A 20,436-nucleotide genomic window follows, 5' to 3' on the forward strand; every position below is an offset into this window, starting at 1 on the left:
AACTGGATTACATCCACATTGGTGAGAAGACGACCCAAAGACTGGCAGGAAAAGGGTAGGAAGGGCAGAGACATGGTTGGGAAGCAAAACAGACCCAGGAGACTTCTCGAGAAGGAGGGACCCATGGTCGCAGAGAAGGGCGAGAAGCAGACCTCCACACAAGGCACCCCAGGAACCGGGGGGACCCACACAGAGGAGATGAATTCCCAAAACATTAGACCTTGAAAACCAGAGGGTCCTAACTTCCAGAGTTCTTACAGTCAGTGGGGCTTAACACGTGGAACTTTAAAAGCAGGAGGTGTGGCTCTGGGAGAGCTGGGAGGTGACCGAAAACTGAATCCCTGCCCTTAAGAGACAGCACAACAAATAGCATATAGGAGGGAGGTTTATTTACTATCCTTGGAGCTTACGCTCCAGGGGTGGTGATCTTTGGAGATTTTGCCAAGAAAAGAGCTGGTGGATGCATTTCCTTCCCCCGACACCCCACCCCCGTCTAGATACACAGACACCTGCAGAAGCCAGCACAGCACCACCGCTGTCCACCTGGCTTGCTCACAGCACACCCCACCCCTGCGTGCTTTGCAGATCTGCCCCCTCCCACCCAGCGGGGTGGAGCAGGAGCTGCCCCCACTGTTGGAGGTCCTGTCCCCTCCCATACACCCCTGTAGAGCCCATTCAAAGCAGTACAAGCGTGGAAGTGTGGAAGTGTGCATGCAGTCCCGACAGGGACCAGCACTACTCCAAAGTGAGTCCTGCCCAGGGGAGAGGGGATGAGAACCACACACACCAGTCCCCTTGGAATCCCCAAAGTGGGCTGGGGCCAGACATCTGGTCAGGTATCAGGCAGGTCCCGACCACCAACAGAACTTCTCAGGGGCTGGCACAGGGAAAGCGCCCTGTCATCTGGTGCTATTGCAGCTCCGGCAAACACCCGGTCTGATGTAACTCAAGCCCAAGGCGACCCCATACTGGCCCACTAACAACACAGGGACAAAACCCTGCCCACAGTAGGCAAAGAGAGCCGTTCCAGACAACTGAAGGCAAACGAGGCTCAGCCACAACAGGGCACACACGTCCCACAGGAGATACCCCTGAGAAGTCAGGTTTTGGTTAACGGGGGACACTACAGGACTTCTTCTTCATTAAGCCACTACTTTTGAGAGCAGTAGATGTAGCTGACTTTCCTAATACACAGGAACAGACACAGAGAGTTAGTCAAAATGAGGAGACAAAGAAATATGTCCTGAGTGACAGGACAAAATCACATCAAGGGGGATTTAAACCAAAGAAAGATGAGTGATATATCTAATAGAGAACTTAAAGTAATGGTCATAAATATACTCACTGGACTTGAGAAAAGAGTGGAGGATCTCAGTGAGACCTTCAACAAACAGAAAACATAAAAAAGAACTGCTGAGAAATGAAGAACTCAGTAAATAAAATAAAAATAATACACTAGGGGGAATACACAATAGATGAGAAGAAGCAGAAGAATGGATGAGTGGCCTGCAGGACACAATCATGGAAAGTAATCAAGCTGAATAGGAGAGAGAAAAAATGACAAAAAATGAAAATAGATGAAGGAAACTCGGTGACACCACAGCATAGTAAGAGTCGCATTAGAGGGATCCAGAAGAAGAGGGATAAAAGGGGGCAGAAAATTTTTCTGAAGAAGTAATAGCTGAAAACTTCCCATATCTGGGGAAGGAAACAAATCCAGATCCAGGAGGCACAGAGAGCCCCCAAGAAAATCACTGCAAGGACCATACCAAGATACTTAGGAATTAAAATGGCCAAAAGTGATGATTAAAAGAGGGTTTTAAAAATAGGAAGAGAAGAGGTGTCTGGGTGGCTCAGTCAGTTAAGTGCCCAACTTCAGCTCAGGTCATGATCTCAGTTGGTGAGTTTGAGCCCCACGTCAGACTCTGTGCTGACATCTCAGAACCTGTAGCCTGCTTCAAATTCTATGTCTCCCTCTCTCCGTTCCTTCTCCCTCATGCTTTGACTCTCTCTGTGTCTCTCAGAAATGAATAAACATTTAAAAAAATTAAAAAAAGAAAGAGAAACCAAACATTTATATACAAAGGAAACCACAGAACGCCTATCAGCTGATTTTTCAGGAGAAATTTTCCAAGCCAGAAGGGAGTAGCATGATACATTCAATGTACAGAAAGATAAAAGCCTGAAGCCAAGAATATTCTATTCAGGAAGGCTACCATCCAGAATAGAAGGAGAGATAAGGAGTTTCCTAGACAAAAAAAAGTTAAAGAACTTCATCACCATGAAACCAGCCCTACAAGAAAGATTAAAGGGGACTCTGAGTGGAAAGACCATAAGCAAGAGTAAGAAAAGTAGAAAGCGCAAAAGCAGTAAAATGAAGTAGTTCTATAAAAATTAGTCAAGTGATTCAGAAAACAAAAGGATGTAAAGTATAATACCTAAAATGTGGGGTGGGGTAAGAGAAGTAGAGAATGGGTTCAAACATAAGCGACCATCAACTTAATACAGACTGCTTTAGGGGCTCCCTGGGATGCTCAATCAGTTAAACACCCAGCTCTTGATTTCGGCTCACATCATGATCTCATGATTCATGGGTTTGAGCCGCACATCAGGCTCTGTACTGACAGTGTGGAGACTGCTTGGGATTCTCTGTCTGTCTGTCTGTCTGTCTCTCTCTCTCTCTCTGCCCCCTGCTCGTGCTCTCTCTCTCTCAAAATAAATAAATAAATGTAAAAATATAGACTGCTATACACATAAGATATTATATACAAACCAAGTGTAACTACAAATCAAAAACTGATAATATGTAAAAAAGAAGCAGAAAGGAATCCAAGAATGTCATTAAAGAAAGCCAGCGAACTCAGAGAAGTGAGCAAGAGAAGAAAGGAATAGAAGAGAACTACAGTGAAGTAAGCCAGGCCGAGAAGGACAGAAACCATATGTTTGCACTCATAGGTCTAGCAGGAAAACAAGAGAGACCTAATGGAGAACCAGGGGGAGCTGAGGAGGGAGAGAGAGTTGGGGAGAGAGAGGGATGCAAAACTTGAGAGACTATTGAATGCTGAGAATGAACTGAGGGGGGAAAAGAGGTGGTGGAGGTGATGGTGGAGGGCACTTAAGGGGAAGAGCACTGGGTGTTGTATGGAAAACAATTTGACAATAAAATATTATGAAAAAAATTAAAAAAAAAAAGAAGAGAACTACAAAACCACCACAAAACACATGAAAGAATGGCAATAAGTGAATACCTGTCAATAATTACTTTCAATGTAAATGGACTCAATGCTCGAATCGAAAGACACAGGGTGACAGAATGGATAAAAAACCAGACCCATCTATATGCTGCCTACAAGAGACTCATTTCAGACCTAAAGACAGATGTAGACTTAAAGTGAAGGAATGCATTTATCATGCAAATTGAAGTAAAAAGAAATCTGGGGTAGTAGCAATACTTATATTGGACAAAATAGACTTTAAAACTAAGACTTTAACATGAGACAAAGAATGACAGTACATAAACATAAAGAGAATAACCCAACAAGGAGATATAAAATTATAAATATTTATGCGCCCAACATGGAGGCACCCAAATACATAAAGCAGCTAATAACAAATATGAAGGAAGTAACATATAGTTATACAATAATTGTGGAGGATTTTAAAACCTCACATTAATAGAGGAATCATCCAAACAGAAAATAATAAGGAAACAGTGGCCTTGAATGAACACTGGACTACATGGACTTAACAGATATATTCAGAACATTCCATCCTAAAACAGCAGAAAACACACTGTTTTCAAGTGCACATAGAAAATTCTCCACAATGGATCACATGTTAGGCCACAAAGCAGGTCTCAACAAATTCAAAAAGGCTAAAGTCATACCATGAATCCTTTCCAACCACAATACTATGAAATTAGAAATCAACCACAAGAAAAAAATTTGTAAAGAGCACAAATACATGGAACTTAAATAACATGCTACTAACCCACGAATGGGCCAACCAAGATATCAAAGAAGAAATAAAAAATTATACGGAAACAAATTAAAATGAAAATATGACAGGTGAAAACCTTTGGGATGCAGCAAAAGGTGTTGGGAGAGGGAAGTTTATAGCAATAGAGGCCTAGCTCAAGAAGCAAGAAAAGGCTCAAAACACAACCGAGCCTGGTACCTAAAGAAGCTACAAAAAGAATAAACCAACACTCAAACCAGTAAAAGGAAAAAATAATAAAGATTAGAGCAGAAATGAATAAAATAGAAACTAAAAAAGGAATAAAACAAATGAAATCAGGAGCTGGTTTTTTAGAAGATTAACAAAATTGATAAACCTCTAGCTAGACTCATGAGAGAGGGAGAGAGGACTCAAATAAACAGAATCAGAAATGGGAGAAAAGATGAAAGGAATTGAAGGTGACACAAACAAATGAAAAGCTATACCATGCTCATGGATTGGAAGAACAAATATTGTTAAAATGTCTATACTACCCAAGGCAATCTACAGTTTTAATGCAATCCCTATCAAAATACCTACAGCACTTTTTTGATATCACTACACTCTAATGGAATGATCACGACAGAAGAAAAACTGAGAAAAACTCAAATGATGGCAAGCATATGAAGTAATTGAAACACTCACTCATTGACTGTGGGAATTCAAAATGATACATTGGAAAACAGTCTAGCAGTTTCTTATAAAGTTAAACATACACTGACCATGCAAGCCAACAATACTCCTGGGTATTTATACAGATGAAATGAAAGTTTATATTCCCACAATAACCTGTGCATGAATATTTACAGTGGTTCTACTGATAACCACCAACAGCTGGAAAAGAACTGAATATCTTTCAGCTGATGAATGGATAATCTGTGGTGTAGCCACATAATAGAATTCTATTTGGCAATAAAAAGGTACCAAGTACTGAGATTACATAGTTATGTGTGTGTGTAAAACAACATGACTAAACATCAAATGCATTATGCTAAATCAAGGAACACAGAATCAAATGGCGTTTAGAATCGATCTATGTGATGTTATGAAAAAGGTAAAGCTACAATGACATGAAGCAGATCAGAGATTAGTGGGGGCTGGAAGTGGGGGTAGGCGTGGGCCAGGAAGTGGCATGAGGGAACTTGGTGGGGGAGAGGGGGTTGTTTCACTTCTTAGTGGTGGTGGCTACCGATGGCATGTGTTGGTCAAAACTCACAGCACTGCACACTACAAAGAGTGAATTTTACTGAATGAAAATACTTGAATTTAAAAAAGATAGGAAAAGTATATTTGCTACTCATCAAATTATAGAGACTGTGAGTGGAGGGGTTAGGAATACAGCATCTGCAGCTGAGTGCCCGCTTCCTCTGCAAAAATGGGGAGAGGAGCGACCACCACCCCCCTGAAGTCCCGGAGACTGAGAGGAGGCAGCACCCAGCCCATGGCATGGCAGTGTAGAACATTCTCTGAGAAGGGTTGCTCCTACAGCACTTCTTCAACACTGTGTGCGGCACGTGGGGTCAGGACTGTGCCTGGCGCACATGGACATGCTCCTGTGTGTCAGGACAGCTGCCATCCCTATCTGTTCCCCGAGTCAGGGCTTCTCGTGGACTGAAAGCCAGAAGAGAAGCATTTCTGTGCAGGAACTGGGAAGGCCGTGAGACAGAACCTCAGTCTGTGGGGCCACCCTCTCGTCACCCTGGGGTGGACTCTGGACAAAGCAGAGCCTCCTGAAGTGGCCGCTCTCTGGGGACAAGGCAGGGCTGAGGCTCGACGTCTTGTGATGTGGCCGGTGGCATAGTCTGAGACACAATAGCTCCATTGTTCAGTTCCCGGGCCAACCCCAGAGCCCACGGTACCAAGCCCAAAAGCCTCTCCCTGACTTCAGGGGAGCATTGCAGATGGGATTACATGGTCATGAAGTCAATAAACTTTCTTCACTGAACACTAATGACAGCCAGCCTGGCGCTCATTCCAGGGAAAGCCTTCCTCCTGTTGTTTGCAGAAGCGAGAGAGAGTACTGCTGGACTCTGGCCACTTAAAATCTCTGTCTCTGTCTCTCTCTCTCTCTCTGTCTCTCTCTCTCTCACTCACACACACACACACACACACACAGTTCTTCAATCTCTTGCCAAATCTTCCCTAAGATAATGGAATTCCGTTACGATGAAAACATGAGACACACAGGAGCACTTCTTAGGCTCTTAAAACTTGTGATAGAAAACAACTCAGAGCCAATGGAGTTCAGGGCTGCACCACGAGGCATTTCTGCTTACAATTAATTTAGTAAAATAGAAGAAGGCAGCAGAAAAAAATCTTGGTTTAAGTAATGACCTTTCAGTAATTGCTCATATTTGAAATAGACTCAAGTTACCATAAACTTGGTCTTGGGCAGAGAGCTCTTATTTCCTTTGACTATGGCTTTAATTCCTACTTTCCCTTTGTTGCTTCTTCAGACAGTCCCCATTTCTCCCTTGCCTCACTCCTGCCTCTGGTGCCTGGTAATCACAGCTTGGTCACAGCCTCGCTGGGGGGCAGCGCCCACGGAAGGTGCTTCAGGCAGGACGTCGGGCCACTTTGGGGCTTCATGATGCACACGTGTTGTGGAGGGCCTCAGAAGGGGCCAAAGAAAGGAAATCCCACACTACAGAAGACGATCTTCAAAGAGGGGCTGAAATATTTACCAAGGACAATAATTAACAGTGCTTTATGTCTGCAGAAGAAAATGAGAGGAATTGGGCTTAGCACTGTAGCATCAAGGGATGAGAAGGTCCTGGGGGTTTCTCCCCTCCACAGAGCCTTTTATTAAACTGTTTTCAGAGGGGATACGTTTCCAGTATGACCCTGCTCATGTCTCTCTCCTCAGAAGGCACTGTGATAAAAGATTTAGATCCCTCCTCCACAGACAGGCTGGGCTTGGGTAAAAGGTGCATACACGCTTAGAAGCCCTCTGGAGATTTAGATCGTTGTGTATCCTCATGTTTTCCAAAGACCTGAATTCGTGCCTATGTTCTTGAAGAGCAAACTACAGACATCCAGGCAAGATACTGTAAGATCACAGTTTGGGGTGCTCCCCTCTAGCCCAAATCCTAGCAATAGTAAGTAAAATAGAAAAAGAGAAACCAAAAATAGCTTTACTAATTCAAAAACAAGATAAACATCTCCCTGGACCCAAAACAGAACAGAAATCAAAGGGATAAACCAAGCCTTGGGTCTGGAAGCAAGTGGTACCAGTGGTTAAAAGGGAACAGAAATGCTTCCCGTAAGAAGGGTGAGTAGAGGGGCGCCTGGGTGGCCCAGTCAGTGGAGTCTGACTCTTGATTTTGGCTGAGGTCATGGTCTCGTAGTTCGTGAGTTCAAGCCCTGCATCAGGCTCTGTGCTTACAGCGCCATGGAGCCTGCCTGGGATTCTCTCTCCCCCTCTTTCTGCTCTTCCCCTGCTCATGCACACTCTTTCTCAAAATAAATAAAACGTTAAAAAAAAAAAAAAAGAAAGGTGAGTAGAGTCAGCTTTAAGGCTCAGAGCCAGGGGACAAGGTTGAAGACACAGGGCTGATGACTTGTTCCCTTAAGCTAAATATGGTCACAAAGCTCTGGGCCCGGGAAGGTCAGAAGACACAGACAGTCTTTCTGTCACCCATCACCTAAATAACCAGATCTGCAGTAGCCTCAATATCACTGTGGTGATTACAGACCCCCATCTGGGGTAGGCAAATGCAAGGTTAGCAGGCAGAGGGGATGAACAAGTTCAAGGCCAGCAGACAGAGGGGCTGAGCACAGAAGAGAAAGGAACAAAACCAAAATACTTTCCCCTAAACACAAGCCTGCATTATAAAATTCCAAGCCACTTAGTGAAATGCAAAGCTAAGGAAGATAACCAACAAAAATCGACAACCAGACCATGATTTCATTCCAGTAAATAGGCCTGGCACTCACTGACCACGACTCTTTGGGTGTGGTTAAGACGCTCAAATACATAAGTAACTGAGTAGTAATCAGTAGAAGGGAATAGGAAAGTATGAAGCAGAAACAGGTGGAAAGAAATAACACATAAACTGGGAGATATGCCAAAAAAAAAAAAGCAAATATGAAATCCTAAGAATAAAAAAAAATAGTCATTAAACCAACTGAATAGCAAACAACATCTGGGAGGTGATTTAAGGGAACTTTAGGTTAGAAACATGGACTAATTCCCAGACGCCAAAAGGGGTTATCTCAGGAGTAGGGCGTGGGCGGGAGCAAGCATCGGAAAGCGTACTAGTGCTCTGAACTCGGGGCTGGTACTTGGGCTTTTCAAACTATATGCCTGTACCACTTTAATAACAACTACATTGACGAGCTGAAAAAACTGTAAGGAATACCATTAATGAAGAATCATCAAAGGATGTGCAATTCTTGCTCTCCTCTTTGTAGTCTAAATTTTACTCTTGGGATGAAGCAAACCATCAGAGAGACAGGAAACAAGAGTGTATGAGTCTTAACCCTTCATGTTACTTCTTTTATTACGTTACAATTTGAAATGATGCCTATCTGCCACACTGAAGAATATTATAAAAATCTGCTATTTAAATAATCATGGAAGTCTGATAGGATTTGGACCACTGAATCTCGTGGGATCCTTTGGAGTGGCTCTGGCCTCGGAGCCTGAAAGCGATGGTGCAGGCTTCTAAGTGGTGAAAGGATGCGATCAGATAGAATGAGCTGGGGAAAAAGAAAGGAAGGGAAAAAAACAGGTAAGACATTGGGGTCATTACGATGTAGGACACTGAATGCCGAGCTAAGAGCCTGACATTTATCCTGAACGTTAAAGACAATGGTAAATGCTTTTAAAAACCTGAGCGAAGCAATGACATGGAAACAGTGGTTGCCCAGCAAACTGGCTGTGCCACAGGGCGCAGCTTGGGTGAGCGAGGACCCTGAGAGCCAGGTAACCAGTTTGGGGCTATTTCCTTCATGAAGGAGTGGGACACTTGCATTGTTAGTAAATGGACAGACACTGTGCTGCAGAAGGATTAGATGTAACAGGAAAGAAAAGGGGACACAGCCAGTAAATATGGCTTTTTCTTGCAACAAAGTAGGTGACTTCCAATGAAGCAAGCTAGGTACTACCCACATGTCCCCGGGAACAATCCATCCTGTTCCATCTATTCTGCTTCTACTGCCGAGCAGACCTGGGCAAGCCACCAGAGAGGCCAAATCATTCCGATATCTCTCTTAGAAGGTACGCTTTATTCCTTCCAGAAATTAAGCTGCTGCTGATTATAAATGACAGCTAACCACACACATGCGAATTACACCCACTGTAAAAGGCGTCCTACCTTCCTGAGGCATGAAGCCACGTGAGGCCGGCAACACACAGACGTGGGCACCGTAATAAACACTGCTCGACGCAGAAATCTGTTGAGATGAATTTCTTAGGTTCCAAGAAAAGCAGAAAAATAATCTTGAACACTTTGAATCTAGGAACTGAAGTAAACTGAATTTTGATTGAAGCAGTTTTGAATTTGTAATCTTTGGGGAATGCACTAAACTGGATTTACCTGTGTATTCTTTTTTCAAAGCAAATTAGCAATTCAGAGATTTCAGGAGGGACGTTTATAGTACTAAACAGAACAAAATTCTCAGATAAATAGAAACCAGAAATATAACTGATGAGCTCATTGAAATCAAGCTTATATTCTCATCTAAATACATACCATGCTCATTTCTACTGGGAAATATTTCAGAGAAACGCGAGAAACAGAGCAGGAAGGGGCTTTGTGACCATCAGTTCAATTCTCTTATGTTACATACCGTGTTTGCCTTTCTCTGTCTGACTTATTTCCGTTAGCATCACGCCCGCAGGTCCATCTGTGTTATTGCAAAAGGCAAGATTCCCTTGTTTTCAATGGCTGAATAATATTCCAACACACACACACACACACACACACACACACACACACACACACACAGACATCATATTTTCTTTATCCACTCGTCTGTCAGTGGACACTTAAGGTCATTTCCATGTCTTGGCTATTATAAATAATGCTGCAAATGAGGGTGCAAATAACTTTTCAAGTTAGTGTTTTCATTTCCTTTAAATACCCAGAAGTGGAATTGTGGATCATGTGGTTGTTCTATTTTTGTAAGATTACTTATTTTGAGAGAAAGAGAGAGGGATAAAGAGAGACAGAGAGATAGAGAGATAGAGTGCACATGCACATGCATGTGTGTGAGAGGAGGAGGGGAAGAGAGAGAGAATCCCAAGAAGGCTCTGCCCAGCATAGAGCCTAATGCGGGGCTTGATCTCATGACCCTGGGATCATGACCTGAGCCAAAATCAGGAGTTGGACACTTAACCAACTGAGCCACCAGGCATCCTTTATTTTTAATTTTTTTGAGGAACCTCCATACTGTTTTCCAGAGTGGCTGCACCAGTGTGCATTCCCACCAACAGTGCCCAAGGGTTCACTTTTCTACAACCTCATCTTGTCTTTTTGATTCTAGCCATTCTAACAGGTATGAAGAGATACTGATGGCTAGAAGGTATATGAAAAGATGCTCAATATAGTGATCATTAGGAAAATGCAAGTCAAAGCCACAATGAGATATGAGTCAGATGACTACTACTACTGAGATTTGACTGCAGATGACAGAATAAATCAGAGAGGTTGAATGACTTGCTCAAAGCCACCCAGTGTGTCAGATACACAATGGAATACAATCCAGAAGAATGAGTAAGGACGTTTTCCATTTTACCATTTGGCCTGTGTCTAGCATAGCATTTGTGATGCTTAATGTTGTGTGTCAATCTGACTCGGCTAGAGGGTGTCCAGATATCTCATTGAGCATTATTCTGGGTATGTGTGTGAGGCTGCTTTTGGATAAGATAAACATTTAATTAGTAGACTGCCCTCCCCAGTGTGTTAGCTGTTATGGTGGGTTGGGTCTTACCCAATCAGTTGAAGGCCTGACTAGGACAAAGGCTAGCCCCACCACAAGTAAGAGGGAACTCTGGCTGCTCAACCGCCTTTGAGCTGGGACATTGTTCTTTCCCTGCTGCTGGACTCAAATGTAAGTGTGGCTCTTCCAGGGTCAGACTGCAGTGTCACTGTTAGCTCTCCTGGTCTTCCACTCACCACCTGCAGGTCTTGGGACCTGTCATCCTCCACAGTCACATGCACCAAATCCTTCTCATAAATGTCTGCCCCACCAACTCCTTTTCACACACCCCCTATCGGTGCTCCTTCTCTAGAGATCCCTAACACAATACTAACCATACTTTTGGCTCAAAGGTGGGAAGAAAATGGTCTCAGTGAGTATGGTGGGGACTGTGTATCAGCTACCCAAAAGCCATCTTCCTCTCCCTTGTCATCCTCTGGTTTGAAGGCTGAAAAACTAAAATGTGGTTCCCTCAGCTCTTTTACAGTGAAAGGTGACCACACAACACAGTCCTGAACAGGGAGATGTAGGTGGAAATCCCCAGGTGACTCTTCCCTTTGTTCACTGCCTTGTTTTTTGTGTGCAGAGGAGGGGCACACTGGCTCAGCGTCCAGAGTGCCCCTCATCCCATGGCTGTGAGGACAGCAGGCACACGTGGGGACAGCTGAGGAGGAGAACAGAAGGGTTCTGGGTCTGCAGTGAGGGCCAGGAGCGGCCCACTCCTGTCTTAGACTGCTCTGCTCCTCCAGAAGCAGGGGACAAATATGTCACACCTCCCAAAGCTAGCTGGGTTAGCTGGGTTATCTGTTATCTGAGGTTCAACCTTTCCCTAATATACTATTCTGGCCAGGTTTCAACTGGAAAAAAAAAAACAGAAGTGAACATGACCCCAATTTTAATAAAAAACAAGTACTTATTCAAGAGCTTTCTTGTGGGTCTACAAGACAGACGGCATGGAAGAGACGCTACATCCAAGACTTCCCATCCAAGGAAGCCAGCGGGGACGGAAGCCTGCTTCCTGCCATTCCGGATTAGGATCTGGTCTAGGGAGAAATCCCAAGGGATCCCCTCAAACTCCCACATTCAGGGCTGTGGCCAAAGGCTAACACAAATGGACTGAATCTTGTTCTAACTTCTCCCATGTAGCTCATTTATTTCTAAAAGTTATTTTTAATGAAAAACTAACCATGTTCACGGATTCCTGCATCGTTAGAATGAGCTCAGGGACCTCTCGCTATGCATGCTGCCACCAGAGACCACATGTGGCCATGGTACAGTGGATGGAACACTAGATTCAGTCAAATGATCTGGCTTTGAGACTTGGTTCTGCCACCTTTTGCTTCATCCTTCCCCACAGGCAGATCTCCAAACGTCCGGAGTTCCAACTGCTAATTTACAATTACTGAGTTAAACGACATCAGGATTACGAAAGAATTCCAACAAATGCAGAACATTCTACCAGAGTAAGATGTAATCAGGTAACTCGACTATGTGCAAATGAAAAGCAGATAGGTCCGACGTGAGGGGGAGTACATGAGAACAGGAGAAAAGTTCATTCGTTATCTTTACGGCATTTACTTTGGCCCTCCTTCCTTTCTCAGAGAGGAAAAGTTGTTGCAGAAGTGACCTCTGATAAAGTGTTGTAAGCCTTACAGAACACACTTGAGGAAATAAAAAACTAGATACAGCTTGTAACATTTATTACTGAGCAGTGGCTGTTACTGGTCGTAAGGCGACCTAACCCCCCATGTGCTCTAACAGCGCTCTGGCCTCAGAGTCCTAATTCCATGTTTAATGCCTCTATGCCCTCTAGAACCTGAGTTCTGTAGATCTTTACCTGAGAGTAAACCTCTTACCCCTTTGTGGGGGATAAAAGTTCAAGGGGAAAAAATATACCCATCACAATGCATCTTTTTAGTTTCTCCCTTTGCATGGAGTCCTTCTGAATTCATGAAATAAAAGCAGAGTTCTCTGAAGGACCACAGGGGTATTTCCTGGCACATGTTCCAGGCAGGTTCCAGACCACATACCTTGTCCTGGGTCTGGCATCGGATACAGTCACAATCAAAGCAGTACTGGTCCCTCAGCTGCTTCTGGCGCTCCTCGCTGGTCATCAGCATGTCCAGGTAGCAGATGGTAAGCTGCAGGAGGGTTGGGGGGAGGCAGAGAGAAGAGGGTCACGTGGCTGTGGTGTTCATTTTCTTTAACAAATGGTTATCATTACTGCTGGTTATTTAAGCAATGCATTTTTTAAAACTTTTTAAGTTTACTTATTCTTGAGAGAGAGATAGACAGAGCATGAGCAGGGGAGGGGCAGAGAAAGAGGGAGACACAGAACCTGAAGCAGGGTCCAGGCTCTGAACTGTCAGCACAGAGCCCAATGCGGGGCTCGAATCCGCGAACCACGAGATTATGACCTGAGCAGAATTCGGACGCTTAACCCACTGAGCCACCCAGCCGCTCCTCAGCAACACATTTTTATTACACACCAAAAAGTGCAGGAGAAAAGACACTACTAACAGTCTCTCTACACAAATAATCACATGTAAAATTTTAATGCATTACCGTCCAGTGTCTGTCATGTGGTGAGCACATGTATATTATATGTTTAGTATAAAGAACTGGACTCATGAGCTTGATATATTTTTATACCTCACTTTTTATTTACCAAATTTTTGGGGAAGGTAGTACCATTTTATTTAGTGTTGTAGAAATTTTAGGTAACTTCTTAACAATCAAAACCAAAGAAATTAAAAATTCCCAAAGTAACAAGACAGGAAATAGGTTTGTAATCCAAAAATGCGGTGTGATCCTTCAATAGGAGGGACGGAGGTTGCCTCTGGCCTTCAATACAGCAAGTAGCTGAGTGTCGTGGATCTTCCCCGCTCTCTGTCCTTTGGAGCTATTGTTTGATGGCACTAAGGTTTGGTGGTAAAATCGATTACCACTGGCAATCAGAGAAGGCAGATCTATCCTGGCCTCCAAGTGAGTGGCGGACTGACCACCTAGATGCTCTTCGCTCCTGACCAGTCCTGCAGCTGCCCGATGGAACGAAAGGCCAACCTAATTTGATGTCTCCGAAGGTAGGAGACTCTTCTTCTAACTTGTGACAAGGGAGGGGGAAAAAAAAGGAATCAGTTCCAAAGGGAGAATTATGTCAGAATGGGACCTGGAGGGAGGCGCTCAAACTGACTTCCTTGGACGCCTTCGAACACAGTGGTCATGCCATCTGGGATGAGGTTTCTCTGGAGCCCCGAGGTCCCCTTCTACTCACGTGTCTTTAGGCAACATCACAACATTCACACGTGCCTCACCTGACCACATCTGTGCACTCAAGGTCAATTCAAAATAAACAGAATGGAACTCCTGAGTCTTCCGGCCTGTTCCATCTGGGCTGGAGCCATCCAAGTCCCCGCCGACAGGACCCCAGTCCCCGCTGACGGGAATATTTCTTTTGTGTGTCCTCCCAGCAGAAACCCAAAGTCATCCTTGACTTCTCTCTCCCTTTCCCACTCTCACCTGACCATCAGGAAATTCTGTGAGCTCACCCTTAAACATATAACCAGAATCACCCATTTCCTACCTTTTCCAATGTGACCATCCAGGTCTGAGCTGCCCCCCTCTCTTGCCCATAAAACATAAGTCTCCCTGCACACCCCGCCTCCCGCACCCCCTGCACTCTACCCTCCAGCCGTGATTCTCAGTGATTCTCTTCAAATGAAAGACAGACAGACTCTTCCCTGTGCTCACCACCCTCCAAAGGCCCCCCCCTCCTCTCACTGACCCCGATAAGGGCTTCCTACAGCACCGCGCCTTGTGTGCTCCTGTGCTGCCATCAGGAAACAAAGGCAAGCTCACGTTCAGGAACGCCTACAGGAACCCGGTAAGACAAACTTTCTATGACTCTAATAATAAAACTTTAGACTTTTGTTTCCTATGGTTTTAACATTTCATTTTTCTAGCAAATTTGTCAGTAAGTTTTACTAAAAGATTAGTCTGCACCGGATAAGGACTGGTAACAACCACGACCACCGGCCTGGTTCCCTCTCAGAGCTCCTCGCCCGCCCACCCTCCTGTCCGCACGCACTCCATGTGCCAGCCTGACACTCACTGGTCCCCGGCACTGCCCCCAGAACCCACTACGGGGCCTCCCTCCCTGAGGTCTAACCAGGACTCTCCCTTACTTCAAATAACAACCTGACTGGCCCCACCCAGGGTCCCCCATTCCTTCACCCTTTTCTAGTTTTTTTTTTTCTGTATTATACGTCAGCTTGTAATAGGCTATATAAGACTCTTCTCTATTTGCTTTTATGGGTAGAAGTTAACTGTGGGGGCAGGTGCTTGGGTGGGGGTGGAGACACCGCAGGAGAGGACAAAGGCAGGACTGTCCACCAAAGGAGGTGACTGAGGCTCCCTAGAGCCCAAAAAGTCCCATGCGCTTCTTCTTAGACTCAATAGAAAGCATCTGGTGACTATCAAACCTGATCTTAGGTTCTGGAAAGCACCACAGGGCAGAGAATGCCATCCTTTGACAGACAACATAACTTGGGGTGGGCCTCCATCAGCCGGCCAGAGCTGTCCCACCCACGTGGCAATCCCAGGGGGACAGAAGCCAGGGCCTGGTCTGGGTGGCTCTCTCTCTAGATCCCTCCCATATTAGGCATATACCATGCTGCCCCACAGCAGAGAAACAGGCATGTGTGGCCTTAAGAAATGCGGATGGTGGTGTTATTGAGCATACACTAGGTGTGCACCACTCCCGGAGAGAGGCGGCAGGAGACGGTGGATATCCGCAAAGGTCTGGGGTCCGTCTGGGATTTGCACCCACATCCCTGGACTCAAGCTGCATACTCTGTACAACAAAGCTGCTTCTCACACTTCCATGGGCCAAGGGGGAAGTTTGCTTCTTTGGGGGACTGTGCCAGCATCAACCCTAAAACACGCAGGCCCACACTAAGCAGTGCTCTGTGACCACCAGGCTCCTCCAGCTGGGCCCACGGCCACGGCCCATCCCCTGGATCCTTTCTCTTGCTTTGTGATATGCACCCAGGACTGCTGGGGAGATGCAAAGGGCCATCCTAAGCAGGTGAGTTCTTCCTGTTTACTGACAACACCGTGTTCCAAATTCCAAGAAACCCATTTCTTCACACACTTTTGAAACTGCCCGTTAGTAAGTCTGGGGCAGTACATGCATCCATCTTGTCTTACCAGGCTCCGAGGGCCCCAGTTTCCTTAAATGTGATGGTGAAATGAACCGAACTCTGTGTCCCTCTTGGCTTAACCCTGGGACTCAAATTCTCCATCTGCCCCAGTGGCTCTCAGTCATCGGCCCCCGCCACCAGATCAGATCAACTGGCAGTAGCTCCTGGGTGAGTATGAGGTGCCCAGTGTGAAGCCAACGAATCCAAGGCCAGAGAAATAAGCTTGACTCACCCAAGACTTCATTGCAAGGGCCAAAACTCATAAGTGACCGTGCCAGGTGGTGAATGGGCCACAAAAGACTAGTTATTTCATTTAACCCCAATAAACAGACTCTGAGGGCCTCTATTACTCTGCTTTAGCTGCCTGTAGCCGCTACCACTGCCTGGATGGTGCACTGGCTTCCCGATGGGCCTCCCTGCCGCCCAAGTTCTACCTCGAGTCTTCCAAACTGCTCTGCTTCCCAAAACTCACATCTGATCACATCTCTGCGTGAAGATTTGTGTTGGCTAGTCACGACCTGTGGGTAAGGCACACAAGGGCTTCCCAACTGCTGTTCGGTCTGCCTTTCCAGCCCTACTATCTCTCTGTACACCCTCCAGTCTTTAGTCGCGTGCACCGTCAGGCCTCTGGAACAAGGCACATGGTGCCAGCGGGCACTGTGCCTTCCTGTCCTGGTTAGCCAGTGCCTTTCCTCCACACCAGCCTTCTCACAGCGTCCTCACCCTGCAAGCTTGGCTCAAATATACCTCTTCCAGTGAAGACTGCCCCGTCCCCGCCTCTGTGCCCGCTCTGTGCCGCCAAAGGTCACAAAATACACTGTGTGAAAACTGGAGGTCTCAATGGCAAAACATTTTTATTACTATTTTGGGGGTGGGGAAACAGAGTCAGATTACTAACTGGTAATGATGGTTAAATCATTTTATCAGCCAAAGATAAAAAAACCTTTATCGAAGACTCACTGGTTCACCACTTTCCATGAAGAATCTGCTTGCTAAATGTTGGGCTCATTTAGCCGGAACGTATGTGAAACTTTGCCATTGATCGGTGGATGCCTTAATGGCACAGAACAAAATCACATTAAAATATTAATGCCACTGACCATTGCTTTGCCATTTGAGAGCAGTTTTTATGGGAAATACAGTTAATCATTCCCAACATTAGAGTAATATCATGAAAGCTATTTGCTGAATATTGGATATACTGCTTACTTGAAAATTTCAAGGGAAGTTGAACCCCTTTTCCATGAAGCCCATCTTTTCATTATGTACAACAGAGTGGGTAAAAAGATTAAATTAAAATGAGACTTTGCTTCCATTTCTGGAATTACACTGTCACAATTATAAATTCTTTCCACTAATACAGGGTCTGAACTGAAAGATGACAAATCTCACTTCCTTTTTTAAAAACATTTTTAAAATGTTTATTCTTGAGAGAGAGAGAGAGAGAGAGAGAGAGAGCGAGAGAGAGCGAGCGCACAAGCGCAGGGGAGAGACAGAGAGAGAGGGAGACACAGAATCTGAAGCAGGCTCCAGGCTCTGAGCTGTCAGCTTTGATGTAGGGCTTGAACCAGCAAACTGTGAGATCGTAACCTGAGCCAAAGTTGGACACTTAACGAAGTGAGCCACCCAGGCGCCCCTCTCACTTCTTTTTAAAATGAAACCTGAGTTACTGTCTCTTCTCATTGTCACACCCTTGTCCTCAGTCATGATCAAATCCTGCCAATTTGAGCTTCCAACATTATATTCTTCAGACCCCTCCATCATAAGCCACCCCCTGAATGCCTTCTGACTTCAGGACACTACTGTCGCCTCATGCCTGGAGTACTGCACCCAGCTGACCCTCATGCTCCCACACTTGCTTACATGTGCAAGGTCTGATCACGCCATTCCTCTCTTTTAATGGTGCCCCACTGCGCATCCCCATCCCCCCCAGACGCTGGAATGGAACCTTCAGGTGAACTGAGTCCCTTAATGAGGCCCCCATAGATCCCTATGATAAGGTCTGGCCCCTGCTTATTCCCTCACCTGCTAGTCACATTCAAAGTCTTCAGTCTATTGAGAAGAATGCTTCCTGCCTCCTTGAACTTGCCATTCTGTCTCTTGCCTCTGTGAATTTGTCAAGAATCCCTTCCTGTCTCAGCCAACCTGAACTTTAGGGATCCTTTGAGAGTCTAGAGTTACTTCTCTGGAAGCCTTTTTTTCTCCTTAACTGGAAAAAGCAGGAGTATTTTAATAGGCTTCTCAGATAAGTATTATGGATATTCTTCTATGGTATTACACCAACATTTTGTAAGAAGTGGTTTCTTAAAGATTAGTAGGAATGTGGAAGCTAAAATCATATAGATAAATTTCTTGAACTCAGTTATGTTCAAATCTGCTGGTCTAACTTGGCATGGATCTTTTATTCAAGCATGATCTGGTGACATCACGCATCGGTCCACTGAACTATGGTAATCTTCCAAATACTGACACACCTCATCGTCCAGTATGAAAAAGTCCAGTCACTGACATCACCACCAGTATCATGGGAAAAGTCTTTCAAGATCTGAGGGGCTGTCATGCTACTGGTGGTGGTCTTCGAAAATACTGAGGTCGAAGATACAAGTCTTCAAAAATACTGAGTTTTAACTGGAAGCTTGCATTGTTACATTAGCAACAAGTACTGTCAGTTAAGATCCTTCAGTGCCAGGCTCACTTCATCCTCTTCTTCCCTCCCTCTTTTTATTTTGATTTATTTTTTATTTTAGTTCAAGTTAGTTAACATACAGTGTAGTCTTGGCTTCAGGAATAGAACTCAGTGATTCATCTCTTACAGATGACACCCAGTGCTCATCCCAACAAGTGCCCTCATTAATGCCCATCCCCCATTTAACCTACGCCCCATCTCCTCTCCAGCAACTGTTTGTTCCATGGAAGCCTTTCTTAACCACCCCCCACTCCTGCCCCTTTACCCTGACTTGGGTGCCCACGATGTGAATGTCTATAGAGCCCTGCGTACATTTATACTATTGTCCTCTTCATATTGTTATTGTTTTCTGTCCTGTGTCCATTTCTCAATTATACCTTGAGCCCCTGAAGACCTGGGTGCGTCTTACTCAACTTTAATTCCCAACACCCACCCCAGTACGTGGCACCCAATTAAGTATGCAGCGAAGCTGTCAGGTGACACAGCACCTAAGCGAAGATGCCTGACTCCCACAACACATTAGATCAAAACTACTATGGCAGATACTGATACACTCAGTTCATGCAAATCACATTTATCCTGAAAATGCCGGCAGCCATGGTGTTCTTCGTCCAGCTAGTCTCTTCCACCAGGTATTCCCACACGGGTACCCTGGACAGTCCAGCTCTCGCCCCAGATCCGTGTTTTAGAAGACTGTCAGCCAATGTGTACACTTCGTGGCTTAGCAAAACCTGGAAGCAGCAGCCATTAGCAATCTCGCATGGGAGCCATGCCTTACACCCAAACTAAACATCTCTGTAGCAGGTGCCGGATGAGGAGACAAAAACCCAGCAGCAAAACCAAACCAAATCAAACTGACCCTACAACTCAGCATTACAGTGAAAATCCTTAAGTAGCAAAGGTTATAAATGGTGCTGGTTCAAAGTGAAACAGTCTACAAGTGGTGGAAAGGATGGCTGTAGGTGAGGAGACACAAAGGGTAAGAAAGACACTTCCATGGTGCCCCTTGGTTACTGTGGGTGTCCCGGCTCGCCTCATCTGGGGTTTAAGAAGCACTCTTCTCACACTGGCAATGCCTGGCTTTCATGTTACTTTGTGGGGGCCTATGGGATACACCAGAAGACCAGTGGTAGTTTCAAAATGGCTCTAAGATTCCATCCTGCATCTGGTTTTGTCTTTAGCAAGCCTTGTTCATTCACTCAATAAACATAGATTAAGGATCTTCCCTATTATAAGCACTATGCAGTCCTTCTCATGGAGCCTACATTCTGGTATTTATATCCCACTGACCACATAATAAAACTGGGGCATCCTCATTGGCAATAAAGCCAAAAGGCAAAGTTGATGCTATGAAATTAGCAAAATTCTTTTTTTTTTTTTAACATTTATTCATTTTTGAGAGAGAGAGAGAGAGAGACAGAGCATGAGCAGAGGAGGAGCAGAGGGAGGGAGACACAGGATCTGAAGCAGGCTCTAGGCTCTGAGCTGTCAGCACAGAGCCCAACGTGGGTCTCGAACTCATGAATCATGAGATCATGACCCAAGCTGAAGTGGGACACTCAACTGACTGAGCCACCCAGGTGCCCCCAAATTACCAAAAGTCTTAAATTTACTTCCTAACCCAACTTA

The 20,436-nt window shown here is 45.1% G+C and overlaps 1 protein-coding gene across 2 annotated transcripts in view; it reads right to left on the bottom strand.

Annotated features, from left to right (window-relative positions):
* Window positions 1–20,436, bottom strand: part of SMYD3 (SET and MYND domain containing 3) — a 694,896-nt gene that overhangs the window by 131,754 nt on the left and 542,706 nt on the right. For both annotated transcript variants that reach the window (XM_029934863.1, XM_029934862.1), the window contains exon 8: window positions 12,951–13,061. In XM_029934863.1, the coding sequence (XP_029790723.1) occupies window positions 12,951–13,061 (111 nt within the window). The remainder of the gene's footprint in view (window positions 1–12,950; window positions 13,062–20,436) is intronic.

Source organism: Suricata suricatta, chromosome 3 (genome assembly GCF_006229205.1).
Source record: "Suricata suricatta isolate VVHF042 chromosome 3, meerkat_22Aug2017_6uvM2_HiC, whole genome shotgun sequence".
In the NCBI taxonomy this organism is placed as follows: domain Eukaryota; kingdom Metazoa; phylum Chordata; class Mammalia; order Carnivora; family Herpestidae; genus Suricata; species Suricata suricatta.